We start from the raw sequence: 27,410 nt of genomic DNA, 5'->3' as shown, positions 1-27,410 counted from the left end.
CTATACCCCTGGGCCAATTTGGGGATGGGGGGGATCTGTAGACAGCTTGGGTAAACTGGGTCACCTGTGTGGTTTCCCCATGAGTACAGAGATTTTGAGCAGTACCTCCTGGAGGTGGCAGAGCCCTTAGAGGCTCTAACTATCCCCTGCCAAACACAGGAGAGGAGGCCTGAACTTCCCTCCTGTGTTTCAACCCAGGCTTCTGCCATGATCACTCCACGTGAATGATCTGGAGGGTTCCAGAGCCACTAAAGTTTAGTGTTCTGATGGGACTTCAGTGCTCTCATGGGTTCCTCATTTAGGGTCACAGCTTTGCTCACCTGCTAAGGATGCCAGGGCTTGAGGGCTGTGGCCCAAGTGGGAGACTAAAGGGGTCTGTCCTCTAATTTTCTCCCTTTATTTCTTCTGATCCTAAGTCCTAAGACTTCTTAGTCTATTAAGGGAGGTGGTAGGGTAAAGGGCACAGACTCAAGTCACAAAGACCTTAAATTCTGGCTCTGTCACTTACAAGGCTGTCTCAGTTTCATCTGAATATTGGGATAAAAATAGGAACTACCTCTACCTAGAGCAGTCAAATTCATAGAGACAGAAAGTAGACTGGTGGTTACCAGAGGTGAAGGGAGGGAAGAATGGGGAGTTAGTGTTTACGGGGTAGAGAGTTTGTTTTGCAACATGAAGAGTTCTGTGGATGGTGATGGTACCATGATGATGTGAATGTATTTAATGTCACTGAACTCTACACTTAAAAATGGTTAAGATGGTAAATTTCATGTTATGTGTGTTTTACCGCAGTTTAAAAAAAAAAGTAAGGCCTACCTCACAGATTGTGGGACTACGATAATCATGTAGAATGTCAAGGACGGTGCCTGGCAGCTATTGCTTGTTATTATTAGTTATAATAAAAGCAGTGTAATCTTTTGGGTTCTTCGTAGAGTCCCCAGGGAGATAAGTGTACCAAGGGGTAATGCTGCAGGCCTCAGTTTCCCTTTCTGCACATCGGGCCTAATAGACTAAAGAGGCTAATGACTGGGGCATTGGAATCCGCACGTCTGGCTCTGGGGCTGGCTCCATCCTGCTTTACTGTGTGGTTCCTAAGAATCCTTCTCTGCTCTCAGCTGGGGCTGTTTGTGGAGTTCAGCCCTGAGGACATGCTGCTAGGGATTGATGAGACTGAAGATGATGGGGACCTGGAGGCTGAGCTGCTGACTCTTACTGGGGAAGCAGGGACCACAGGCAGGAAGCCAGCACCCAACGGGCAAGGTCAGTTTGCAACACTGGGCTGAGCTTGGTGCTGGGACCAGATGAGTGAAGGCTCAAGAGGGTCCTTGCCTGGCAGCTGGGAGGAGCCAGCCAGATCCCCTGGTCCTTCTAACATCTATGTCCCTCTGCAGCACTCCTCCAAGAGGCCATCTCACCCTACTTACATGTAACCCTGTGTGAGGGGAGCTCACTCCCCCCATTACCCCCCTTCCCCCACCCCAGGCTGCCCCATCACCATTGTGGGCAAGTCTGATTCTCAGGCTGACTCAGCCTCTGTCCTTAGCCCTAACCAGGGCCTGGTGTAGAGTAGGGGCCTGGTTAGCATGGATTGAATTGGGCACGTAGTAAGTGCACAGAAATTGTGTCAAATGAATATGTGAAATCTACCTCCACAGCCTGGACGAGGACAGAGACCTTAGGCCTGGGAGGATCAGGGGGTCTAAATCTTACTCTTTTCCCACCAGGAACCCTCAGAGAGAACCATCACCCATCCCATGTGCCCCTGAGCTGAGGACAGTGGGAAGACCTGGGAAAGGGCTCACTGGTCTGGCCCTGTTTTGGGGTTAGACTAGGATTGTAGTGGTAGGAAAATGAATGTTGGTAGTTCTCAGTTTACTCAATATATAAAATGGGGATGGGTGGCTGGCTAGCTCACTTGGTTATTATTGTGTGGTGCTGATAACACCAAGTTCAAGGGTTGGGATCTCTCCACCGGCCAGCTGCCAAAATCAATCAGTCTATCAATCAAATCAAATCAAATGGGGATAACATTATCCATCTTGCAGAACTGTTGTGAAGGTCAGTTGGGATTTAGAAATCTTTAGAGAGGTGGAAGGTGTGGTTGGGGGGAATGGAAGGATATGTCTGTGAATAACTCCTATAGGCAGAAGTGCAGAGAAAGCAGCAGATTGTTTCTTTTTGGGCCCAGGAAGGTTTCCCTGACAAGGGTCTTTTGAGCTGGGTCATAAAGGAAGAGCAGTTTTCCAGGTGGGATTTTGCTATGGGAGGGAAGGGGGATTTCTGCCTGGGTGTATCCCCTGATACAATGGATTGAAGACCCTCCTTTATTCGTTCTGGACCTTATCTGAGTTACACTGACCCTCTGTGACCCTCTTCCCCCAGCCCCCCTGCCCATGGCTCACATTGAGAAGTTGGCAGCAGACTGTATGCAGGATGTGGAGGAGGAGGAGGAGGAGGAGGAAGAACAGCTGGAGGAGGATGCAGACCTACTGGTGCGTCTTCCAGGCTGGTTTCCAAGGGCTCTGCGGTCAAGCTTGGGCCTGTGGAGAGGAGGCCTGGGGTTTGTCCTTCTGTGTTCTCTGACTTTGTGTGAGTGCCTTGCCCTTCCTGGGCCTGTCTTCCTGACTGTATAGTGAGACGTCTCCTTTGACATCTGGTCTGAGCTCTGCAGTTGGGGATTCTCAGATTTGGAGTCTTCACTGTTTTCAAGGCTATCCGTGGCCAGATTAAAGAAGTGTTTTGGTAAAGAGGACTTTCAGGCACAGTGACTGAAATATTGCTGTGGGGAGAGGGTACTTAATTCTCAGGTCCTATCATAGGTATGGCCATGAAGCCCCCAAGCTCCTGAGACTTGTGTCTCCCCAGACTGAGCTGCAGGAGGTCCTGGGTGCAGATGAGGAGGCTGGGCCCCTGGATGGCGATGAGGCAGCTAGCCCAGGCGTCTCTGAGAAGGAGAAGGGACAGGAAAACATTGACCCTCCAGTGCAGACAGCCCTCCTAACGGCTTCAGTCCCAGTGGCTCAGGTAGGTTCTGTAGGAGGGTCCTGTGGGCCTTCCGTGCTCCTGCATGTCCATGTGTAACATGCATGTAGCATGGCTTGCCCAGCAAGACTGCAGTAACCATTTCCAGGACTCTTCCCCCAGCAGCTGCCCCAAGCAGAAACTGAGCATGAAAATCTCCTCTGTGGCGGGCGGGCGGGCCTCAAAGACCTCTCTGTTCTCCCAGGCCCCCCTCAAAGCCATTTACTGGGCCTCTGTATTTGCTTGTGACATGGCCTCTGGCCTCTCCAATGAGTCTTTGCTTCCCACCTTGAGGCTTTTAGGCTCTTTAGCTTCATCTTCTGGGGCAGCTTCCTCACAGGGAGGGAATTCCAAGGGCCTCAGTGGCCCTCGAGTGGCCAGGCCCTGAGCTGAAGTATCTGCAGGCTGGAGGGCCTTGGGGGCTGCAGGCTTTGCTGGAGGAACGGATCCACAACTACCGGGAGGCTGCGGCCAGTGCCAAGGAGGCAGGTGAAGCAGCCAAAGCCAGGCGCTGTGAGCGTGGCCTGAAGGTGAGTCAGGCTGGGCCGGAGGGCAGGGCTGGGGGCAGCGGGGCTTATGGGGCTGGGGGACAGGCAGCAGGAGGAGGTTGCACCAGTTGGGGGTGGCCTCCCCACTAGACTTGTGGAGGTGATGAATCCCCGGCCTGTCTTAGAGCAGGGTCCGGGCCGAGATGGCTGGCTGGGTCTCTGGACTAGTTCTCTCCCTCAGACTCTGGAGTCCCAGCTAGCCGCTGTAAGGAAAGGCAGGAGGATCAATGAGGATGAGATACCACCTCCAGTGGCCTTGGGCAAGAGGCCCCCGACCTCCCAGGAAACAGCCGACAGGAGCCCTGAGGCAGAACCCCCTGCTCCCCCTGCCATGGAGTCAGGTATCTGGGGACATCCACATCCTGTCCTAGTTCCCAGGGTCAGAGCCCATGGCTTGCCTCCCTGGACTGCAACTATCCACTGTCACCAGCCACACCTCCCACAACAGTTCTTCCAGCCAGCAAGGCCTGTGGGTACTGGGAACCCAAAGCAGGCATCTTCTTCTTTGATCCTCATGCCCTCTCTGTAGGCTTTTGTTTCCCTGTAGATAACCCCTCCCAATGTGAGACAAGCCTCCTGGGCAGTCCTTGTGTTTCTGCCCTGCCTGATTCAGACCCAGACCCACGGGACCTGTTGCTGGTCAGACAGAGAGAGTACAAAGTGGCTGCCCTCAGTGCCAAGCGGGCTGGAGATCTGGACCGTGCGCAAGAGCTCATGAGGATTGGGAAGGTATGACATCTGGCTCAGAAGTCCTGTGCCCACCCCTCATTTTACAGATGGGGAAAACTAAGATTCAGAGAGGGAGCTGGATTTGGCTTGAATGAATTGGCCTGAGGGGGAGTTGATTCAGCCCATGGTTTTGGGGTTCCCTGGCTACATCCACACTTGGTTTTCTTACTACTGCAGAGATTTGGTGCTGTCCTGGAGGCCCTGCAAAAGGGGCAGCCTGTGGACCTGAGTGCCATGCCCCCGGCACCTGAAGGTAAGTCTGGGAATTGGCAGGGGTTCTGCTCAGGCTGGGGTTGGGGTTGGGGTTAGGGAGGAGTATCAGGCCTGAGCCTGGCCAGGCACCTCCACCTGCACCTCTGCTCTGGGTTCCCAGATCTGAAGCTCCTTCCACAGGCTTCGAAGGCCCCCACAGCATCCTCAGTTATACTCCCAGCAGTGGAGCGAGTGCAGCCAGTGATGGCCTCTGATATCCCAGCAACTCCAGGTAGGACAGGACGGGGGGTACTGTGGAGGGGGGACCAGGGGAGGAGCAGGCAGAGCTGACTCCCTCTCCTCCCCCTACTTCAAGTGGCCCCGACAGAGCCACAGACGGTGCTGGATGCCCTGCAGCAGAGGTTGAACAAGTACCGTGAGGCGGGCACCCAGGCCCGGGGCAGTGGGGATGAGCGCAAGGCCCGGATGCATGAGCGCATTGCCAAGGTGGGCCCATGGCCGTGCCACCCCCTGGCCTGTGTTTGCCCCTTTCCCAAGCTTGCTACTCTCTCTCGGCTCCTCTAGCTATCCCTGGTCATTTCTGAGTCTTCATCTGTCTGTCTGTTCCTCTCTCTCCGTGGAGCTCTTGCTGTCTCGGGGCTCTTTTTTCTCAAAGACCTGCCATCTGTCCGTCAGTCTTCCTCTCCCTGCCTCTCCGTGTCATGGAGGGCACAGAGCTTGTGGACTGCTGCCCACCACAGGTTCCCCCTTCCTTCCCTTGCAGCAATATCAAGATGCTATTCGAGCACACCAAGCAGGACTGAAAGTTGACTTTGCTGCGTTGCCAGTGCCTCCAGGTGAGTGGGGCTCTATGAGGAGGTTTCTGAACAAGAAGGGAGGGTTGGGGAAATGATTTTCAAGTGTCTACCTCTACCCTGTGGAAGCCACCCATCCTGGCCATGCCCAGGCAGAGCCAGACAGGGCCCATGGCAGTCTTGTGCCTCCCTGAGGCTACTCCACCCCCTCCCAGCTTTGTCTCTCTCTTCCCCAGGATTTCCCCCCATCCCTGGCTTGGAACCCACTGTGGGCACCAAGGATGATGCAGTGGCTCTGACTTTGGCAGCTGCCCAGAAACTAGTCTCCTCAGAGGATACAGTCCTGGCAGATGAAGACCAGGATGAGGATGAGGTTTGGCTGAGGGCCCAAGACTCCAGGGGTTGGTGGGGGAAACAGCAGATGAGGGGTAAACCCAGACCCTGTTGTTGTCCATACTAATAAGCAAGTGAGGTACGTATTCTTTTCTCCACTTAACAGCGGAAAAACTTGGCCACGGTCACCCAGCTAGGAGATAGCAGAGTTAAGATTCAAACCAAGGCCTTTCTGACTTCAGAGCCCAGGTTTCATCCCCATTACCCTGCTCTCTCCTATTGGGAAGATTAGATCAGAGAGCTTTTCAGGTGGCTTCTACCTCAGATCTTTTACGGCCCAGGAGAGAAAGCCATTCAGGTCACATGGTTAGTGCAGCGTTAGGAAGAGCACCCAAGTCTGGGAATTGCTACGGCCAGGGTGGGGAACAGATCCCCTGTGACAGCCTCCTGGGCACCTGCAGGGTGAGCCCCCAGCACAGGCCCCAGAGGCCAAGAAGCCGGTGCAGCCTCTGGTCCCTTCATCCCGGCCCCTGACTGAGCCCAAGGCCTTGAGTTCTAAGGAGTCACTGAGTCCATCTGGTGAGTTGGGGACAAACAGGATGGAGAAGTGGAGGGTCTAGAGAGGGGCAGTCATGGCCCTAACCAGTGGCCCTCTCTCTTCAGTGCGGGAGCAGCTGGCACTGCTAGAGGCACGGAAACTACAGTACCAGCGGGCAGCCCTGCAGGCCAAACGGGGCCAGGACCTGGAGCAGGCCAAAGCCCATCTGCGGGTAGCTAAATGTCTTGAGGCTCAGATCACCCAGGCCCGAGCTGGCCGACCTGTTGACCTTTCCAAGGTGAGTTGTACATGGTTAAACATTAGGCAGAGGAGATGGTGGCAGGCTTCACAGGCAGGTCTGTGAACTAAGGCAGCGTCTGGGAGGAGGTGGGATTTGGATAGGATGTAGTGTCATCTGGGAGAGAGCCTTTTGCTTATGCCTCTCTCTGCATTATGGCCCCAAGAGAGACCAGGGGAAGGGAGGGTGGGCTGCTGTGGTCAGAGACGGCAAGGCCAGTGGGAGGCAGAGTGTTCCAGCAGCCTGTGATAGAGTAGAAGGTGTGAGTTCCCATCACTGGAGATTAGTTCCCATCACTGAAGAAATACTTAGTTTGGATTCCTGAATTTTGGGGCTCAGTAGAGGAATAATCTGACTCTTGGGGCCCGAGGGGCCTTGTGACCTGGGCAGGTGCCTTCACCTTTAACGGATGAGGAGGGTGACTTCATCCTCATCCACCATGAAGACCTACGACACTGCCAGAAGGCTGATGAGGTGTATGCCCAGTTACAAAAAATGCTTATGGAGCAACATGAGGTCAGTTGGTCACTTGTCCATTCCTCCCCTTTCAGTGCCCACTGCCTCCTGTGGGGAAAAGTGTGGGGCTCTGACCAGACAGGCCTAGATTCAAATTCTCCACTTAATGGTTGTGTAAACTTAGGAAGGTTACTTCTCTCTGATTCACATTTTCCTCATTTGTAAAATGGGATGATAATACCTTTCTTTCAGGGTGGTTACAAAGTTCAAACCGAGTGGAAGGGAAAGGACTTAGTAGATGGGAGGGGAGATAGATATACATGTATACTTATGTATGCATCTGTCTGAACTGCTGCTTGTTCTTCTAGAAAGTCTGACTTCTGAGGTGATGTTTGAATTAGGTTTTGAAGAAGAATAGAAGTTTGATAAGTGAATTCTGTGGAATGACTATTCTGAGGAGAGGAAAGAGCAAAAGTTTAGGCAGAAAAGTGTGGTGGGGCTTGGGAACAGTGTGTCCCTGGGGTATGTGTTGGGGAAGGAGAGAGGTGAGGCTACAAAGGAAGGTTGGAGCTTGAGAAGTCAGGCTTTAAGTGCCAAGTGAGGCGGGTCCTGCTCTGGGTTCTGAAGTCACTCTGGGCTCCTATTTTCAGAAGTGCCTGCTGTTCTCCAAGCAGTTCATGCACCAGGGCAATGTGGCTGAGACTACCCGGTAAGTGCAGGGCTGGGGCTGGGGTTTGTGAGATGGGGAGCAGAAAACAAGTCCTGCCATGCTGACGTGTGTACGCATCCCTGTCAGGTTTGAGAAACTTGCTCAGGACCGCAAGAAACAGCTTGAGATCCTACAGCTGGCCCAGGCCCAGGGCCTCGACCCTCCCAGCCACCACTTTGAGTTGAAGACATTCCAGACTGTGAGGTGCCAAAGCTGAAGGGAAACAGTGGCTCTATGCAGGGATGGGGCAAGGATCTGGGAGTTGAGGCTGGAGGCTTCTGTCCCTTTAGTGAGACTTCCCAGGCTTGGCCCTGCTGTAGGCACTGGGGCCAGTGAAGAGTAGGACACGGCACCTGCTGGTGAGGAGCCCAGAGCTATGTGGTTGCTGTGGGAAGAGCTCTGGACCAGGAGTCAGAGACCAAGGTCTGCATACGAGCTATGCCGCTTTTAGCTGAGACAAGATTTTCCTCCCTGGGCCCTCTCTCCTGGTCAGCGCTCAGCTGGGCAGGCAGGCAGGCACTGGAAGAGAGGACCTTGTTCCACTACTGTCCTCCATTTTGAGTTCTTCTGCTTTCTCCTTGGCTATAGGATCTTCTCAGAACTCAACAGCACAGAAATGCATCTGATCATTGTCCGGGGAATGAACCTGCCAGCCCCTCCAGGTAACCCTAGGGCCACCCCTACACAAGGAGGCTCTTGCCCAGACACTCTACTCCAAGCACTGGGCTCCTGTCCACTCTAACTCGACTCCCTTTTCTCCCTCACAGGGGTGACCCCCGATGACTTGGATGCTTTTGTGCGGTTTGAATTTCACTACCCTAACTCGGTGAGGTTCAGGTAGAGGTAGGATCCTCTGAACCCCATCTTTAGTTTCAGGATCTTGTGCTCAATTTCTCCCCATCGCTGGGAGGACTGGCTATAGGGAGAGGTTTGAAGGCCCTCAGACCCATTTTCTACAGGGGTCCCTTTCCTCAACAGTGACTTAGGCCAGAGTTCCTGGACCTATGTATCTCTGTTTTTATAAGCTGTCCTGACTTCTCTCCCTTCTCACTGCTTTAGGACCAGGCTCAAAAAAGCAAAACAGCTGTGGTGAAGAACACAAACTCTCCAGGTGAGGACCACATGAGGGCCCCGTTCTCCTCCGTATCACTCTGTTTATGTGGGCAGGACTTGTGTTTCCAAAGTGCTGTCAGGTATATTATCTTACTTGGTCCACTCAACTTGGGAGATAGAGGCAGGTACTATTAACACTTCTAATATATAGTTGGGGAAACTGAGGCTTAGAGATGTAAAAGGACTTACCTAGGGGCTTATAGTGAAGAGGTGGTAGAAATGGGACTTGAACCCAAGAATCCTTACTCCAAATTCCAAGTCCTTCCCACTTGGTTATAAACTGTGTGTAACAAGAGTACAAATGCACTCTGCTTCCAAGGCCAGGCCTTAGATGCTCTCTTCTCCTCTGGTGGCAGTCACCCTGAATTGCAGGCAGAGAAATTGAGAGGGGAAGTGAGCCCAGGGCCTCCATTTCCACTTCCACAGGAAGTCCCTGGAAGCCAAGCACTTCCTTGCCTTCTCTGCCTCTTACAGAATTTGATCAACTCTTCAAACTAAACATCAACCGAAATCACCGGGGCTTCAGAAGGGTGATTCAAAGCAAAGGAATCAAGTTTGAAATCTTCCACAAAGGGTAAGGCTCCTGTCAGTCACAATGCCAATGTGGCCTGGGAGAAAGGAATAGCATTTCTGTCACTGCGGCTGCCCCTGCTACTACTCAGGTTTCCTGCACTGGGTTCAGCCAGTTCATTCCTGCCTTCCCTGCCCAGTCCAGTCCTCTGCTGCCTCCTGTCTCCCCAGATCCTTCTTCAGAAGTGACAAGCTTGTTGGCACAGCACACCTGAAACTGGAGCGGCTGGAGAATGAGTGTGAGATCAGAGAGATTGTGGAGGTAGGGCCCAAGGGGTGGGCAAGGCAGAAGACTTGGTAAGAGAAGTGCCAATATTCACTGAATCCCAGTCTCTATTGTAGGTTTTTGTGTCCATTACTTAATTTAAAGTTGTCCATAGTGTGCTGTAGATAGAGCAGGTGGTATCCCCATTTCACAGAAGAAGAGGTTCAGAAGGTTTGAGAAAATTTCATAGTAGCTATATTCTTTTCATAACACTCTGGGCCACTAAAAAGTTCCCAAGGGTGATGGATGAGACAAGACCTTTGAGGGGTCTGATCACTTCTCAGCTTGGCACACAGATGCCTAGGTTTCTGGGGGCGGGGTTATGGTTAGGACAGTTGTCTGACAGCATGATGAAATGGAACAAGCTTCAGACCTAAAATTGATGAGGTATTTCAGAATCAGTGACCCACCAGAATACAGCTAGTTTGTGCTCAGGAATCGGCCCCCAGATAGCTCCTTAAGCTTCCATGAACTCATAGGATTGCACAGGCAGGGACTCTTAAGAGCTTAACTCTGACAGATGAGGAAACTTAGGCCAGAGAGGAAAGGGAGGTTAGTAATTCATACAGTGAATCTCTGGCAAAGCTAGGACCAGGCCCTTACCGATGCCGTTGTAGGCTGGAGCTTTCCCCACTACAGCCTACCCGCTGCCCGCCTGCAGGAGTTGTTCTTAACTGGGGTGCAGTCTGTCTTGGCCCCATGGAGAATGGTCAGACTTCTTGGGCCTGTTGCTCTGCTTTGCACCTGTCCAGGAGGAGGGTTAGGTAATATGGTGGGTGGGAAGGAACACTTGGTCTGGGTTCTAGTCTTGATTCTCCACACACAGTCATCCACCTCTCTCCGGGCCATCTGTGAAGAGAGGGTTTGGGCTCAGTGACTTTCAGGCTGCTCCTTCTTCTAGGAGCTGCCATGGAGATTGAGGGTAAAACTGAGTGGGCAGAACTCTAGGTTTTTCATCTCTACTTCAGTCAGAGCACTGATGCTTACCTAGATTTATATATCACTTTTTGTAAGACTTACCTAAGACAACCACCACTGCCCCAAAGCAGCAGGAAGGCAGGGTTGTCATGAATGGAGACTTCTGTGTTCATACCAGCCTTAGCTCCTCTCACTCCTTTCCTGGAAGTACAGGGCCTGCCTGCTCTCAGCTTCTGTCCCCTCAGTTACCATCTCTTTCTCTGTTGGCCCTCACAGGTGCTGGACGGCAGGAAGCCAACTGGGGGGAAGCTGGAGGTGAAGGTGAGACTGCGGGAGCCTCTGAGCGGCCAGGACGTGCAGATGGTCACCGAGAACTGGCTGGTCCTTGAGCCCAGGGGCCTGTGAGGTGGGCAGCTCTCTGGGCCCTCAGAACCTCTGCCCCCTGCTCTCAGTCAGGGCCTCACAGAGACTCTTCTCTTATTCAACTCCTATCTGGGGAGAAAGACTAGGAGTTTCTCATCTGATGAATACCAAGAGGCAAAACTGTTGGATAGAGTTCATGGGCTATTTCTTATGTTCCTCAACAGAACTGGGGAGGGATGGTAACTAACTATCTTCAGGAAACTCTTTCTAAAACCTATTTGCTCTCACGGCAGTTTAGACTCACTCCCTGTGCTTTGTGCCTCTGTGCAGCAAATGGTCAGCACTGGGAGAGGAGTGATGCCAGCAACTGTGTGCAGGAGCTTACTTTTCCCAGCTTTGATGGCTACAAAAGCCTTTGTACATAAGACAGATGCTGCTACATGAGCACCAAAGACCTATACATGTACTACTGACCACAACCCTGGTCTTTCCTGTTGCTGGCTCCTCTTGGCCTCCATAGAAGCAGGCTGGATTCTAGGAGCCCTTCTCCCTACTGCTTCCAACTCCCCCAACCTCCCCACCCCCCAGTCTGAGTGAAGACAAGGATACCCTCATTGCTCTGTGCCATGAAGTCCTGTAGCTCCTTAACCCCAGCCTACAACTGTGTGCAGCTTACCCCAGCCCCCAGTTGCACCATTTCTGGATGTGCCTTTAAAAGATTTAACTGTAGGGGATGGGAGAACTTGAGGGTGATCGTGAACCTCCCCTGCTTAGGGTGGGGGAAGGGTTCCATGACTCCAGTGGGTGACAGCCTGTCCCAGACAATTCCGTTTATCCCAGCTCTGCCTGTGCCTTGATTCCTGACAGCTGCTGCACTAGCCTTCCTGCTTCCCAACATACTTAGTGGAAGAGGAAAGTTATTTTTGGTACTACTTGGTGGGAAGTTAGGGGAAGGGTATATCTTGGGTTTGGTCCATGCACCTAAGATAAAAGACTGTTAACTGGGGAAAGGGAAAAAAAAAAAAAAAAAAAAAAAAATATATATATATATATATATATATAAAATTTTATGTAGCCATTTTTATTATTTAAGAAACTAGGTTTAATTCATTGTAGCAGTTTTATACTCTGCACACAGAGTGACCATCGAGGTCCTAAACAAAAGCCCTGCTCCCTGTCACTTTTTAAGCCAGAGTAGCAATAACATTTGTTACTGACAGAAACTGCCACTATGGCTTCCTCTTTTGAGTGAGGGCAAGGCAAGCCTCTCTTCTTCAGCTGATCACCTGGAGCTATCCCTCAGTTCTTTCCCAAGAATTCTCCTTTGACTTTGTTTTTCTGAATGGATGGAGACAATGAAGGGATTTGTAGTTGTAATAGATTTAATATTCAAAAACTGCAATATTCTACATTTCTTAGAAATAAACACATCTTTTTTTCCCTTATTTGAAGCAATAACCTAAGATCAACAAAGCATTCCTCAAGATCATTTAAAAGGCTATAAGTGAAGCACATAATTTCAGCTTACTGATCACTATAGTACTGCATAAGCACAGCTCAGGGTTTGGGCTTTGTGTATCTTTTTCAAGGATAATAGGGCTGGACCGTGCCTCCCTGCTATTAAGAGCAGAGCTTTTAGTGGGTAATAGAGCAGGAACTACAAACAACTGACTTTTTTTGAAGAGCTCTCTGGCCAGTCTTACTTACCTATCATAAGTGAGCTACCCTAACTTCCACAGATGTGAGATTTAACACTTAATTTCAGTCACATGTATTTGTCAAACAAGCAGTGGTCTAGAATGAAAAGGAAGGTTGTTAGCCTTCATAAGATGGCCTAGAGCAAAGAGGAGTTCCTGACCCAAAGTAGTCTTCCCCTTGGGGTGTGCATTCAACCCAGTGCTTAGTAAGAGGGTTAAGGACCCCCGTGGCTATCCTCCAAGGTTCCAACCAGCCCTAGGAATTCCTAAATTCCAGCCTCTACTGGAAACTTCAACAGGAAGTTTCCTATGGCTCCAAAGATTTTCCTTTACAATCCATCCCATTTCAGTCTGCTTCATTGCTATTTGCTTTTTGAAAAACAGACCCTCCAAGCTGAGGGAGGCAAGACAAAGCCACCCACTGGACTTGGAGACTGAAGTTCTTAAAAGGTCTTTGTTGTAGCTAAGGCATGTGTGGGTCACTGGCAGGGGGAGGAGCCTGCCCCAGCCTCATTTTGTCCTAAGATTTGTTCAAATACAGTAACCAAACATTGGAGATTAGTGACTCATGAGAAGGTGGGAACCAGTCATGACCCAAATCATTTTTAAATTTTAAATTCTTTGATTTAGTGCAGTGCAGACATTCTTCTAAATTAATTAATTAAATGGCTGCTGAATAAAATATGGAAGAACTTTATCTTAGAATCAGGAATTCTTGCTCACAATTAAAAGATTCTTTTGTGACTTTATTATTTTTCCTTTCTCGTAGCACCATTCCGAACCCTGCATTGTTGCTTCCAAATTTTGAGGACTTGTTTTCCAAATAAGTAAGGGCAGCTGCTTACTGTTAGGATGAAACCATGGGGCTGAGACTGGTAGGTCCAGGGGGCTTGCACCTGGTCCACCTCCATCACAGAAGGATTTTTTCTTTGGGCTTCAGCTGCCCAGGCTCTAAAATGGGTATCATTATTTCTGCTCTACTCCTTTGCCCTTCTGGCTATGTGTACAATCCCTAAAAATCCATTACTATTATTAAGGTTATAATTTTAGCATTATTATTAAAATAAAAAACCAACATCACAAACTTATTAATTCCAGAAACAGTGTTCAGCAGATAGCTTGTTTTGTGAAATGCATACATTATTCCCACATGGCCACTTATGACAGAGGTAAATTTAATTGGAAACTTTGGGCCCACCAGTATTCAGGAGACACTGTGGATGGGGGAAAACAGGATATGGGAACCTACACAGGCAAAAATCCCATAGCCCTAGAGTCCAGTAGGTCCTCAGAAAGTGATGATAAAAATAAATGGAGAGTGAGGGCCGGCCCGGTGGCGCACTGGATAAGTGCACCGCTTGGGAAGCGCGGCGGCGCTCCCGCCCGAGGGTTCGGATCCCACATACAGACCGGTTCCCGCTCACTGGCTGAGCGAGGCGCGAGGGCAACGCTGAGGGTTGCAATCCCGTTGCCGGTCCCTGGTCCGGTACGGGGGCAACACTGAGGGTTGCGATCCGTTGCCGGACACGGAAAAAGACAAAAAGACAAAAAAAAAAATAAAATACAATAAAATAAATGGAGAGTGAGCCCCGTGGCTCACTCGGGAGAGTGCGGTGCTGGGAGCGCCGAGGCCACGGGTTCGGATCCTATTTAGGGATGGCCGGTGTGCTCACTGGCTGAGCGTGGTGCAGACAACACCAAGCCAAGGGTTGAGATCCCCTTACCAGTCAAAAAAAACAAAAAAAAATGGAGAAATTACATTGCTTAGAATTCGGTAAGTATTCAATAATTTTTTATTTATTTTTATTTTTTTCCCCTTTTTGTCTTTTTTCGTGACCGGTAACGGGATCGCAACCCTCGGTGTCGTGCCCGTACCGCGACCGGCAACAGGATTGCAACCCTTGGTGTCGCGCCTGCACCACGCTCAACCAGTGAGTGGACCGGTCTCTATATGGGATCCGAACCCTCGGTGGGAGCGCCGCACTCTACCAAGTGCGCCACTGGGCCGGCCCTCAATAATTTTTTAAGTTGTAATAAATTACCAGAATGGTGATACTATTCCACTTTGGTTTGGAAAGATCTCTATATCTCAGTCTTTTTTAAGTTTACATCCTAGAAAAATTTGCCTAGTTAGAAATATGATGTTTCAGCCCTTCACTTTATATAATTCTTACAATATATATTGTATAAAAGTACAGATAAACAAGGAAAGAAACTAGCCGTGGCTGTTCTATGCCCAATTCCACAAGATGATTTTACTAAACATAAAAGATATTTTATGCAATTGAAAATGGACCTGACTATACAAGGTCAAAGTTTGTCCTTAGTGGGAGAATTACCAAGCTTGCATGATCCAGAATAATACATACAATAGCAAGATGTATATGGCTGAGTAGGAAGATAAACCATAGGAAAACAGGACCAGTCCTTGTAGAAGCTCCAAACTTCTGAAGTATATTTAGACTAAGCTAGATATTTCACTAAAAATACCTGCCCCTCTTAACAAGTGCTTCCTGTTACTGTCAAGTGTGTGGGGTGGCAGTCCCAGGGCCCAGTCCTTATAAACTAGTGCTCTAAGTCCTTACAAGCTGGTTGAGCTAAGGGGCACTTACCTTTTTTTTTTCCCCCTTAGAAGCTCTGAGTACCTCTGAGTGTATGGGAAAGGTCACAAATCACAGTCCTCTGCAGCCACCATTCAGCAAAGGCTTTGGAGAGGAAGATGTGGAATGTAGCTCCCCATCCTACAGAAAGAGGGATGAACCTAGCTAGACACACGTTCCAGGCCAGGCCTTCGGGCCTCTGGAAAACGGCTGCTGCCCCAAACAACTCCACAGCCTGTTACTGCCGAGTGCTAAGCCCAGCTCTAACCAGTGGGGAGTGGCCTCTCACTGTCCCAGAGGCTGCACTAGTTCTGTACTTTTACTGCAGTGGTATTAACTTCCACTCAGCCTGGGCTTTCAAAAGATGCAAGTGACAGTGTAGTGAGCTGCCCTGGAGCAGTATTTTTCAAACTGGGTTGTGGAATCCATTTGGTCTGTGACCAAAATAAAATTTTTAACAGAAGAGAAAATGATCAGAGTGCATTATAGGTACCATGGGTAAACCAGATCTTGGTTTCTGATAGCACTCCCATTAAAGAAACCAGGACTCCTTGGAGAAATGGCTGACTCTAGGACTGGGGCAGGGTAAGCACAAGGTGAGACTAGAAACAGCATGTTAGGCTATCAAAGGAAGTGTTCAAAATAGTAGTAGCACGTCACAAGGACGTAGGAGTCAGTTTGAAGGGGCTCCATCTGGCCAAAGCTGAGACAATTTGTGCACCAAAATAATGAATTAGAACCACTAAGAAAAAACCAAGAACAAACCATGAGTCCATAATGAAAATGAATTAAATGAATAAATAGAGAGGAAGGAAGGGCTTTTGCTTATAGTAAATTACCAAGTGCTCCTGGTAAAGATGGAGGGTGTGCTACAATTGGAAAATCATCTTACAGCCATCTTAGTAAAAGATCAGTGCAGGTAAGGAACATCAGTGGATGCTAAATCTAAGGGGACATTTTGATGAGCAAGATATTTATTTACATGGTCTGAAATGTCTCTACATATATTGGTTATTAGTTCCAAGGGGGAAAAATACACGGTGGAGAAACTGGACAACAGGTGATCAAAATTTACCACCATAAATGAGGGGTGCGTGGATATCAAGTGATTCTGGTCAAGAATGCATAAACTGATTCTAATTATTAAGAAACAAACTCAAAAATGAGGTATTTTCTGATTATAAACAGGATTGGGGGGTGGGGGTGGTATAACCACCGAAAATATCAATGACATAAAAGATAAAGGCAAGTCAGAACAGTTACATGCCATGTCTGACCCTAGGCTAGAAGGTTTACCAGAGAGGAAAAATGCTAGAGAGAACATTGGGCAGATGCTAGTATAAAGTATCACATCAATGCTAATTTGACTGATGTTGAGAACTGTCCTGCAGTTATATAAGAGAATGTCCTTGTTTTTAGGAAATAACCATTAAAATATTTAGGGATAAAGGGCTATGACGTATGCAACATAGCCTTCTCAAATGCCTCAGTTTTTTTGAAAGAGAAAGGGAAAGAGAAACAATGATAAATGGGGCAAAATGTTACATGAGAACAATAAGTGAACCTGGGTAAACTGGGTGAAGTGTACCTAGTGTTTACTCGCAACTTTCCGGGAAATTTAGATGATTTCTCAATAAAATGTTTTTTTAAATCCCTGTAGTATATTGTAACTAAAAATGTCTTAGGTGTATTCTGTTGGCTTTCACACAAAGGCCCAGTTTAGTACCTGCCATTCACTCAGGCAGATCTCAAGTGATCCTGAATCAGCTGTGCTATCCAAATGAGCTCATTTACACTGATATTATTATTTATATTACCCTTCATGGCTAGGAGAGTAGATTAAATCTTTGGGTCTTTGATTCACTTCAACAAATAATCTGGTAAAAACAAAAATCTAAGTGTGACTTCTGCTTAAACAGCTATGATGTAACTGGGACAAGACCACTGTGGAATTCTTTTTATACCAATTCTGTACAAAAAGTACAAGACTGATGCTTCATTTTTTATTTCCCTTCTGCCCTCCCACCCCACCCTTGGTGATGGTTGTACCCATCTGAGCATTTCTGAGCACATGACCATAAGTATATCTTAAGAGAGGAACAGAATTCTTGTCTAAAGAGAAGGGAATTAGCTGCAAGGATAGCATAACTGTTGTGCAGTAACAGAAGCTGCCCAGATCTTCTTGGTGGACAATGCATAGAAGACTTAGAATTATAGAACATCTGTCCCCCCAACCGCCCACCTTCCCACCCCTGTTCCTCATACCCCCATTCCCACCCTAGTCACCCCCCTCCCCCCACTGATAGTGTTAACAAAAGCTTAATCTTCCAGTTTTAAAGTGCAAATGATTTGGGTATGAGTGCTGTTGCAACAGGTCTGAACAACAACAACAAAAAAGTCTTCTGTCTATGCGATGTTTTCCAGAATATAAAAGATGAGTTCCATGACGACAGGGCCCTCACTGAGCTGGCAGGCCCCTCCATGGATCACCGGTACCAAAGCGCTGTCCAGGTCGTTCATGTACTGTGAGGGAAGGGGCTGGCCATTGCTCCCTGCTTGATAGCCAACCTACACCACAGACAGAAAGGGATGACAGGTGGTTACTGCACAAAAATCTCTCCAGAGGGCTGAGGGTGAAGGAAGCTGAGCAGGAAAGGAGATGTCCTTCTTGGCCATAGGCTAGACACGTGGCAGTGGATACAAATTTCTCCTCTTCCCTGAACTGTCATGTATTCATCCTGACCACTTGATAGCTGTCAAACCTTGGGCAAGTCACTTAACCTGTTAAGGTCTTAGTTTTCTGGGAAAGGGGAGGTGAACAGAGAGGTACGGACTGTCAGAAATAATGCCCTAACCTTTGGTTGTGAAAATTAAAGTGAGACGTACACAATGTACATTCATTAACATAGCAGTAACTGAGTATTTGTTCTTCCACCCATCCATTCATCCATACACCATTTTCTGAGCACCTACACACACAGGGATTCAAAGATGAACATAACAGGCGCCCTGTCCTCGAGGCATTTAGCAGAACATTAAGCCCTCCCACATTTAGCAGAACAAAGCTTGCTTATTCTTTAGTTGATTTATGTGAGGTAAGTCTCTCTCTCCAGCCAGGTTATCAGTACCATTCGTGAAAGGACCATGGTACTTCATTTGTATTATCCTGATATGCTTAGTACAGGATTGGGCAAGACCTTAAATAGAAAATAAATACTCGTTGATTGATGACTAGTCAGGAAACAGAGCCAGACACATAATTTTGCATTATTCCCTGATAATGGCACAACTGTGCTCAGGAACCAGTTTCTCCCCATAAGCACGCAGGCCAGGAGCAACTTGTTGGGCAGAATTAATACTCAGCTAGGAGGGGTGATCAAGCTGAGTACACACCATTTTCTAAATGACTCAAAGCTAAAGTGTTGAGGGAAAAGTCTGGCAATTTGTGAGCACCAAAGCAGGACCACTGAGACATGTCATAAGCATCCAAAGTCCAAAAGAGATGTAGAGAGATTAGAGTGCTAGCCACAAGAGAGAGACACTGGAAAATTGATGGGGAAATAACTCAAGTCCTATTCACTAACTAGCATGAAAATGGTAACAGTAAGAAAAACTTTACTAAGGCGTGGGCATCTGCAAAGGCCAGTCAGCAGAAGCCTGCTCTAGTTGTATTAAGAAAACAACAGGATAACGGACAGCTTGGGACATTCCCTCTAAGGGAATGCAGAATGATTCCTGATGGGTGGGGCTGGGGAGTCTCAAAGGGTAGTGGAGATGCCAGTCGCAGGGGTGGCAGATCTTCTTTACATGCACTCCCCTCCTTATCCCACACTCTCCTCCTTCAGCTCCTTGGAAGACATGCAGGTGAAGAAGGAACAGTTCAAATGGTTCTGACAGAGTCTGACCAAGTGGCACATCTGGGTATATTACCACTAGAGGCGAGGCCAGAGGTCAGGAGAATTAAGCTCTCTGGGTGGAAGCAGGAAAACTCACATGTCAGAGAATAGATACTGCCCAAGGCCACCTTTGAAAGCTGCCTAAGACCCCTCTTACCTGGTCTGAGTCGAGTGTCACACGTAGTCCCAGTTTAGTCATTCCATCTTCCTTCAGAAGCTTCAGGTGGGGACAGAGAGCAAGGCAAAAAGCCTTGGCAACATTCTCAGCCAATCTGCTATGATCTGCAGGATCACCTAGGCAATTGTGCTGGTCATCGTTTTCTAGGAAAAACACCTGTTCCCCAAAGAAAATAAACTTTTAACTTTGTGCCTAGATTTTAGAGGAAACAAGTGGATCTCCAAGATGTGCAAGAAGACCTGACAGAAACGGAATAGTCCTTGGGCCAGGAAAAGTAGAGCACTGATGTCTTATACCCAAGAAACAATCCCTGCTTCTCAGTCTCTGCATCCACCAGATAGTAGTAGCAGCCTGCCCTATCTCCCTGCAAGCCTCTGCCATGGTCCTAATGGCACATTCTCCTCAGAACGAGAAGGCCTTTTTTATGTTGTGTTTCTAAAAAGTAATCCCTACATGTGAACAGTTTCCTTAGGAAATGATCTTAGAGTCTAAGAGAACATTCTTATAGATTATGAGACCCAGCCCCTTCACTTTATAGATTCCTCATAGAAGAGAAGTGTCTCACTCAAGTGCATAAAAGTACTTAGAGACACAGGCCAAACCTAGAATCCAAGTCTTCTGCCTCTTATTGCAGAGCTTGTCCCATCATGTGGCCCTGCCACTGTGAAGGCCAGAGCTGTGTCGGTGTACTTGCACAGAGCTGAGCACTGCACACAGGAAGAAGCACAGCAAACTTGGAACTAGGACCCGAGTCCTAGTCCACATAGAGGATGGGTCATGAGCAAGTCCTTTAGTCAAAGGACTACTTAATGCCTAATTTGCCTCTGTAAAATGGAAAGCACCTGCCCTCTCTGGTTATTGTAAAAAGTAAAAAAGGCAGAAAAAAGATTAAAAAAATGCAAATACACAATGTTTATATATACCAGCCCTAACTTGCTGCTCAGTAAGGGGCTTATACTAAGAATACTACAGAGGGAGCAGCTCTGAAGCCTTGAGCCTGGGTGCACTGGTGAGAGTGGCAGTAAGAAATGATGGAAAGGGCTTCAAGTGGGAGTCAAGAGACCTGCACTCTGGCCCCTGCTCTGCCAGTAACCGGCATTAGAAACTAAGTTACAAAGTCACACAGCCTCTCTGGGGCCTGTTTTCTCATTTGCATAATAGGATGGGTAGCCTGCCTACCTCACTGAGTTATTGGGGAGCAAAAGGAAGAGACAGAGATCAAACTACTTAATAAGGTATAAAGAGTTTTACATGTTCCAGACTCTGCACTGCTCAAAATGTGTCAAACGGACAATCATTACAAAGCAAGCAAATAAAATTACTTAGCTGCGTATGGAAATACGGAGCTTGGTATCTAGTATGAGTCACTTGGAACAACAGCCCAAGAACTGGAGAATCAGATTCTAGTCTCTGTGCTATCAAGAACTAGCTATGTTAGCTTGGGTAATACACTTAACCTCTCTTGGTCTTGGTTTCTTGTAAAATGTAAAATGGAAAAGCTAGAAGACACAGAATTTTAGAAAAAATTAAGACTAGTAACTGAAAAAAATACTAGAGATCTTAAAATTAGATCTATACAGGTTCAAAAACAATTAAAAATGAGGTTCGAAAACAATTAAGAGACCTAGGATCTACCTGTTTACTCTTTGAGAATAAACTTTCTGATCTGTATAATATGAACACAAACAGGGTCCCTTGCCCTACTCCTCTCATTCCTAGGTTAGCCTCTACTAATGTTTTCAAGTTAAAGAGCAATGTGATATAGTGTGGAAAAGAGCTTAGGAGTTGGCTAGATCTAAGTCTGAATCAGGATTCTTTTTTTTTTTTTTTTAATTTCCTTTTTGTCTTTTTTCGTGACCGGCAATGGATCGCAACCCTCAGTGTCGCACCCGTACCGGACCGGGACCGGCAACGGGATCGCAACCCTCGGTGTTGCGCCCGCACCTCGCTCAGCCAGTGAGCGGCCGGTCTGTATGTGGGATCCGAACCCTCGGCAGGAGCGCCGCCACGCTCCCAAGCGGCGCACTGTAGCAGTGCGCCACCGGGCTGGCCCTGAATCAGGATTCTGCCATCACTTATTTACCTTATAATCTTGGATAAGTTACTTAGTTTCTGAGCTTTAGTTTTCTTACTGGTGAAATAAGCCTATTTTCATGAGATTGTTATCTGAAATAATTTTAATTGTTAACTGCAGCATAACCAGCCCAGCTTTCTGAAGAATAAAGCAATGATGGTATATATCATTCAGAGATGCACCCTTCTTGAATTCCAATACATATAAATCTCTAAAAGCTATTTCACAGGAACGAGGATACATCAGATTGCTGCAGGCTGCACTTGGTGGCATTTCTTCTCAGTGATCTAAAATAGATCAGAGGGAATTGGAGTATAAAACAGGTTTGATCACTGTATTAGCCAGCCATCAAAATAGTAAATAAATAGAAATGGTGAACAGATTTTTTTCTTATCCTCCAGACACAGCCCAGAATGTGGCTCTCAGCCTAGCAAAAAGTTGTGCTCAAAGCGGGTTAAGGATCCTGAATTTCATTTCCTTACCTCTGTCCATCTGATGACTTTTCCATTTGCTTTATACTCTGATCCATGAAATATCTTCACATTTGTTATAGACTCCATGGACTTCCCATCTATAGGACTTATGACACTAAAATAAAGGCAAAGGAAAGAAACAGAAGTGGCTCTTGAAGTTAGAGGATCCATTTCTTTTTCTTTTTTTTTTTTTTTTTGTCTTTTTTTCGTGTCCGGCAACGGATCACAACCCTCAGTGTCGCGCCCGTACCGGACCGGGACCGGCAACGGGATTGCAACCCTCGGTGTTGCACCCGCACCTCGCTCAGCCAGTGAGCAGGAACCGGTCTGTATGTGGGATCCGAACCCTCAGCGGGAGCGCCACCGCGCTCCCAAGCGGCGCACTGTAGCAGTGCGCCACCGGGCTGGCCCCAGAGGATCCATTTCTCTTATCAAGTCTTGATGCAGAAGTTTTGCTACTAATTACATTGGGTGCTTTTGCTGAATACATCTGTGTAGCACATCATAGCAGGAAGCCATTGTACAAAGAGGTACCTGAGTAGGACTCTCATGGAAAGGGCCTATGCACTGAAATAATTCAAACAACACACATACAAAAAGGAGCCATATCTCCAGGAGCAGGTTCTCTTTAACGTAGCATCCATTCTTTCAGTGAATACATGGCGACCCCCCCAATCTTGTTGTCCAAGACTCTGAAATAACACTCTGAAATAACTCTGCTCCTGACTCTGAAATAACACTCATCATGTTATACTCTTCATGTTTGCATATCTGCCTTACAAATGATCTCCAGAAGGATAGGGAATATGATACATTTACCTCTGTGTGCTATATTCCCAGTACTGACTCGCTGCTTGGAACTAAAGATTATATTTAATATAATAAATGTTCATTAAGAGTTATTTGACCAAGTGTGTTAATTATGACAATGCTGGTGTGAACTGATTGATGAACAAGTATCTATGTATCTATCATAACAAGTGCTAAACTATTACTCCTAGATTCCTGAAGAAAAAGTCTACTTTTGATATTCTTTTCCTCCCTAAAATACAGCAAGTATAAATATGTGAACATACACATTCATTCTGATCAGGATTCAAAATGATCGGCACAAAGATTCCAAACTCTTCCTAACCACTTTTAAACCTATTTATGTTCCTGAATCTCTATGTATAAAAAGTCAAATTTAACTTAAATTTCAGTATCAGACATTAACTTCATTCACTCAAATAAAAATTATTTAAACAATATAGACTTAATTTCTAACTCAGATAACAATGTCGAAAAAGGGGGCTTAGGCCATAATCCCAAAAGACACTAATCCTGAATGCTGAAATCCTGAAAGATTAAAATCTGTAAAGTCTAAAATCCCTAAAATCACATCCTGAAAGATTAAAATCCTGAATGTTGAAATTCTGAAAGCCAAATTTCAGAAAGAGCAATGCCACATAGAAAAGTATGAATTACTATAGGTAAAATGCATCCCCCAAAAGTTGATGTACTGGAAATTTGATCTCCATTGTAACAGTTAAGAGGGTGGGAAATCCAATTATGGTACTTGAAAGGTGGAACCTTGAGAGGTGATTGAATCATGAGGACTATGCCCTCGTGAATGGATTAATCTATTCATGAAGTAATGAGTTATCATGGGCATGGTTCTGATGGCTTTATAAAGAGAGTGAGTGACGTTAGCTCTCTTGCTCAGGCCATTCTTGCCATATGACACCCTGTGTTGCTGTAGAGTCACCCTGAAGAAGGCCCTCACCAGATGTGCCCCTGGTCCTTGGACTTCCAGCCTTCAAACCTGTGAGAAATTAGTTTAATTTCTTTATAAGTTACCCAGTTTCCAGTAGTCTATTATAAGCAACAGAAATGGACTAATACATTAATGTATTCTCCAAAAAGAGCTATGCCCTAAAAGGAAACAAACAAACAAATAAACAAACAAACAAACAAACAAAAACAGCTATTCATCATGATGCAAAACTTCAAAATATAATTAATGATTGTGAAAGGCAGCTGGCTATTATGGGTCACCTCTGCAATTGCCCATAATCTACTTCTTCATACATCAAATTTTTTTGTTTTCTTTTTTTAGTTTTTTTCCCCCACTATTTTAAGATTTCAGCATTATTTTTTACAATTCGCTGTGCTATGTATTTCATCTTTGCATCATTTCCAATACTGAAAGTATAAATTATGTAAAGATTTTTAGAGAGTTCTAATTAGTTTTAGGCATTTTTTGCAAATTTGACTCCACAGAAGTGCATTAGCACAATGTTGACTTTGTAAGCATTGTGCATGTATGCAAAAACATTGAAACAACTTCAATAAATGAAGAGATGTCCTTGTACGTCTGCATTTGTGAAAGATAAAATTTCTCAAGATCTTGGCTCCTTGGGCGACTGCATGTGTAGAGGAGACCTATTGAAGTTTTTTATCAATCTCATCAAAAGACTCAGGTCATCAATCATAGTATTTCCGATGACTGCAGTTGTAAAGGCAGGTGCACACAATTACCAACCATAGAGATAGGGATTTACACATTTCGTTTTTTGACCTATTTTTTCATGAATATGATTCATCTGCTCTTAACTGTTATCCAGCTGTCATTAGTATATGTTCATGCTTGCAAAAATATGTATGTTATTATTGTCTATTTTATTGTATAAAGTGGCCTATGAAATGTTCTGGTCATGTTTTTATTCCTATTTATTTATTTTTGGCAGCTGGCTGGGGGTTTTTTTCTGTTGTGTTTTTGTTTCTCAAATCCCCTTTTAAAAATGTACATAAATGAACAATCACAATAATTCACTGAATTTTCAAAAGGAGAGAACAGAACTGAGGCCACCGGTGGTGGTGGTGATGGTGGTGGGTGGATGGGTGGGGAAAGTTAGTGAGAAATTGATAAAGGGCTACAAAAGATGATTACATTGTATAATGGTGAATATACTACCCTGATTTGAGCATCACATATTGTACAAAGGTATTGATATTCAAAGCTGTACCCCACAGATACGTACAATCATGTTTCAATAAAAATAAAAAAATAAAGTAAACCAGCTTTACAAGATAAACTGGAGACAGTAAAAAAGAAAATTAAAAAAACAAAAATGTACATAAATGTCTTTTAACGAATGTTTAAATTATTTTTTCCAGAATTATATTTTCAGGATTTTGATCTTTTGGGATTGTGATTTTAAGGGATTTTAAACTTTAGGGATTTTTTTTTTTTTTTTTTTTAAATGACTGGTAAGGTGATCCTAACCCTTGACTTGATGTTGTCAGCACCACGCTCTCCCAAGTGAGCTAACTGGCCATCTCTATAAAGAGATCCAAACCCATGGCCTTGGTGTTATCAGCACTACACTCTCCCAAGTGAGCCACAGGCTGGCCCTAAAACTTTAGGGATTTTGATCTTTCAGAATTTCAACATTCAGGATTATGATGTTTGGAACTGTGTCTTTTGGGATGATGACTGGCACTGCAAAAAATGGCATCCTTAGTTGATTTGAATCCTTTGAGGGAAGATATCCTGACATTTGAGGACAAGCAGGGAGACATTCAATTCATACATTACAAAGTGGACTCCTGAGTTTGAAAGCCTTCCCTGGCTAGTCCTTGTCCCATTCTATAAGAAGCTGCCACCAGTAGCTGCTACAGGAAAGGGCAACCTGCTTACTGTCAGTTACTGATACTTTATGGCACCAGATTTTCAGATCCATTTTTTGTCCTAATAAGCATGTCCATTCCAACTATAATAAGAGAATTAAACATGAACTTATTTTGAAATTAAATTTTCCAATGAAGAATAGGAAGGTAAAGGGTTATTTGTAAAATAGGCAAAAACATTCATTGATTAAAAATTGCTTCTTTTTGTTCAAAAACAGAAGTCAAACAAAATTTTAAAAAAATCTGGTGTGCCATGTTCTAAGTGCCCTCTGTCTGCCTTTACTCCTCAGACTGGACTGCCTGCTCTGCTACAGCTACATGGCAAATACCTACTCATGTTACCAGATTCAGCTCAAGCATCAGCCATTTCTCTCTGAAGTCTTTCTTGAATACTGGCCTACAACTTCTATCAAGCTTCCTCTTATCATTTTAAAAAATCATTACTGTATCCTATATAGTTATCTACCTGTATCTTCCATACTTTGATGCACTTATTTATTTATAACTGCCTTCAAAACTAGACTGAACCAGTTGTCAGCGGGGACCATGTGGAATTCATCTTTGTATTTACAGAGTCCTGACATAACCTGGATGGATGGATGGATGAATGGATAAATGAATGAATGGAAGAAAGCTTAATACAATGAAGTATGGCATATTCATTCAATCAAACAATATTTTTAAGTATCTACTAGTTGCCAGATAGTGTTTTAGGTGCTGTTGATGCAGCAATAAATAAGCCAGACAAAAATCCCTGCCATCATGGGGCTTATATTACAGGGACAATATATTGTATATTATAGTAAAAATATATTGTATATTAGAGTATTGTATAATATATTGTATATTAAAGTAAAAATATATTGTATATTAGAGAGTTATAGTGCAACTGAGAAATAGAATGCAAGGAAAGGGGATAGGAGATATTGGGAGTGGGAGGGAGAAAAGTGTCTGAGAGGTTACAACTTAGAAAGGTTGACCAGGGATGTCCTTACTGAGATAGTGACATTTTGGAAAAGATTTGAACAGCAAGTGCAAAGTGTGGGGGCAGAAGTACAGTTGATGTGTTCAAGTAAGAAGGCCAGTGTTGCTTCTGAGAGGTAATAAGGTGGGAAGAGGGATGCACAGATAGTGTAGGTCCTTATAGGTCATAAATAACTTTGGAAGCCATTGGTAGGTTTTGAGCAGAGAGTTAACATTACTCTGGCTATTATATTGGAAACATACTGGGTTGGCAGAGGGAAGGTGTCCAACACTAGAAGACAAAGAAATCAATTAGGAGGCTACTGTAATAATCCAGACAAAATGATATAGTGGCTTTAATTAGGATGGCAGCAGTAGAAGTAGTGAGAAGTAGTACAATTCTGGATATACTCTGAAGTAGTGCAAACAGGATTTACTTGGATTAGGTGTGGGGTGTAAGAAAGAAAAATGTCAAAGAAGACTCTAAGGTTTTGGCTTGAACTATTAGAATAGAGTTGCCATACATTGGGAAAAAGTTTGGAATTTGAAGCCCAAGGAAGTAGTTTTCAGTCCTAGCCCTGTCACTTCCTAGCTTTGTGAACTCGACACTTCATTTAGCCTTTTGGTACTTGTTTACTCATCTGTGAAATGGGGATAACAATATCTGTCATTATATCAAATGAAACAATGTTAGCAAAAATGCTTTATAAATCATAAAAGACTTTGTAAATCATAAAAGGTATTACTATTATTTCAAAAACTTTAGAGGGACTGTTTTGTTTCATCAACCCCTCCCCTCTTTCTCCCCTCAAAAGAAATTGATTAAAATACCTCAAATTCTTCTCCTCCCCCCCAAAATATATATATAAACACACACACATGCGTAGAAACTCCTTAAGAAATTAAGCTAAGAAACCAGAAATTTAAAATTCTATGATATTCATTCAACACAGTCCTTTCTCTTAGGCAGAGCTTTCAGTAAAACTCTA

General features: G+C 45.7%; 2 protein-coding genes across 11 annotated transcripts in view; one reads left to right on the top strand and one right to left on the bottom strand.

Moving 5' to 3' along the window:
- Positions 1-2,276: 2,276 nt before the first annotated feature.
- On the top strand, positions 2,277-26,200 carry CC2D1B (coiled-coil and C2 domain containing 1B). 8 transcript variants are annotated; one of them, XM_008577358.1, is made up of 22 exons: positions 2,277-2,492; positions 2,866-3,024; positions 3,426-3,551; positions 3,751-3,910; positions 4,099-4,298; positions 4,476-4,551; positions 4,672-4,782; positions 4,867-4,997; positions 5,275-5,347; positions 5,542-5,678; positions 6,100-6,217; positions 6,302-6,474; positions 6,865-6,990; positions 7,581-7,639; positions 7,727-7,843; positions 8,228-8,301; positions 8,407-8,465; positions 8,699-8,750; positions 9,227-9,326; positions 9,494-9,584; positions 10,782-10,911; positions 25,749-26,200. In XM_008577358.1, the coding sequence occupies exons 1-21, from the start codon at positions 2,394-2,396 to the stop codon at positions 10,908-10,910; spliced, it is 2,370 nt and encodes a 789-aa protein (XP_008575580.1). In that variant the 5' UTR covers positions 2,277-2,393; the 3' UTR covers position 10,911; positions 25,749-26,200. The 8 variants fall into 8 exon arrangements, with proteins under 8 accessions (XP_008575580.1, XP_008575650.1, XP_008575516.1 ...); XM_008577428.1 differs by lacking the exon at positions 25,749-26,200 and adding an exon at positions 19,436-20,825; XM_008577294.1 differs by lacking the exon at positions 25,749-26,200 and adding an exon at positions 17,590-18,069.
- ZFYVE9 (zinc finger, FYVE domain containing 9) overlaps positions 14,797-27,410 on the bottom strand; it is a 121,065-nt gene continuing 108,451 nt past the window's right edge. For 2 of the 3 annotated variants that reach the window (XM_008577860.1, XM_008577922.1), the window contains exons 14-16: positions 21,796-21,901; positions 19,219-19,395; positions 17,572-17,733 (exon numbers count right to left, since the gene is read on the bottom strand). In XM_008577860.1, coding sequence (XP_008576082.1) covers positions 17,572-17,733; positions 19,219-19,395; positions 21,796-21,901 — 445 coding nt within the window. Of the gene's footprint in view, positions 17,734-19,218; positions 19,396-21,795; positions 21,902-27,410 lie in introns of all 3 variants that reach the window. The other variant, XM_008577792.1, reaches the window with a different exon arrangement.

This window comes from Galeopterus variegatus, unplaced genomic scaffold (assembly GCF_000696425.1).
Source record: "Galeopterus variegatus unplaced genomic scaffold, G_variegatus-3.0.2 Scaffold6, whole genome shotgun sequence".
In the NCBI taxonomy this organism is placed as follows: Eukaryota; Metazoa; Chordata; class Mammalia; order Dermoptera; family Cynocephalidae; genus Galeopterus; species Galeopterus variegatus.
Note: the sequence above shows the minus strand (reverse complement) of the source record. Positions and strands in the feature narration are given on the sequence as shown.

What these genes read in the sequence shown, in the direction of transcription:
- CC2D1B (XM_008577358.1), top strand. Translation starts at nt 2,394, where the DNA reads ATGGCTCACATTGAGAAGTTGGCAGCAGACTGTATGCAGGATGTGGAG. An exon ending in AGGAGGATGCAGACCTACTG is followed by an intron (nt 2,493 to 2,865) that starts GTGCGTCTTCCA and finishes GTGTCTCCCCAG; the next exon opens with ACTGAGCTGCAGGAGGTCCT. An exon ending in TGCATGAGCGCATTGCCAAG is followed by an intron (nt 4,998 to 5,274) that starts GTGGGCCCATGG and finishes CTTCCCTTGCAG; the next exon opens with CAATATCAAGATGCTATTCG.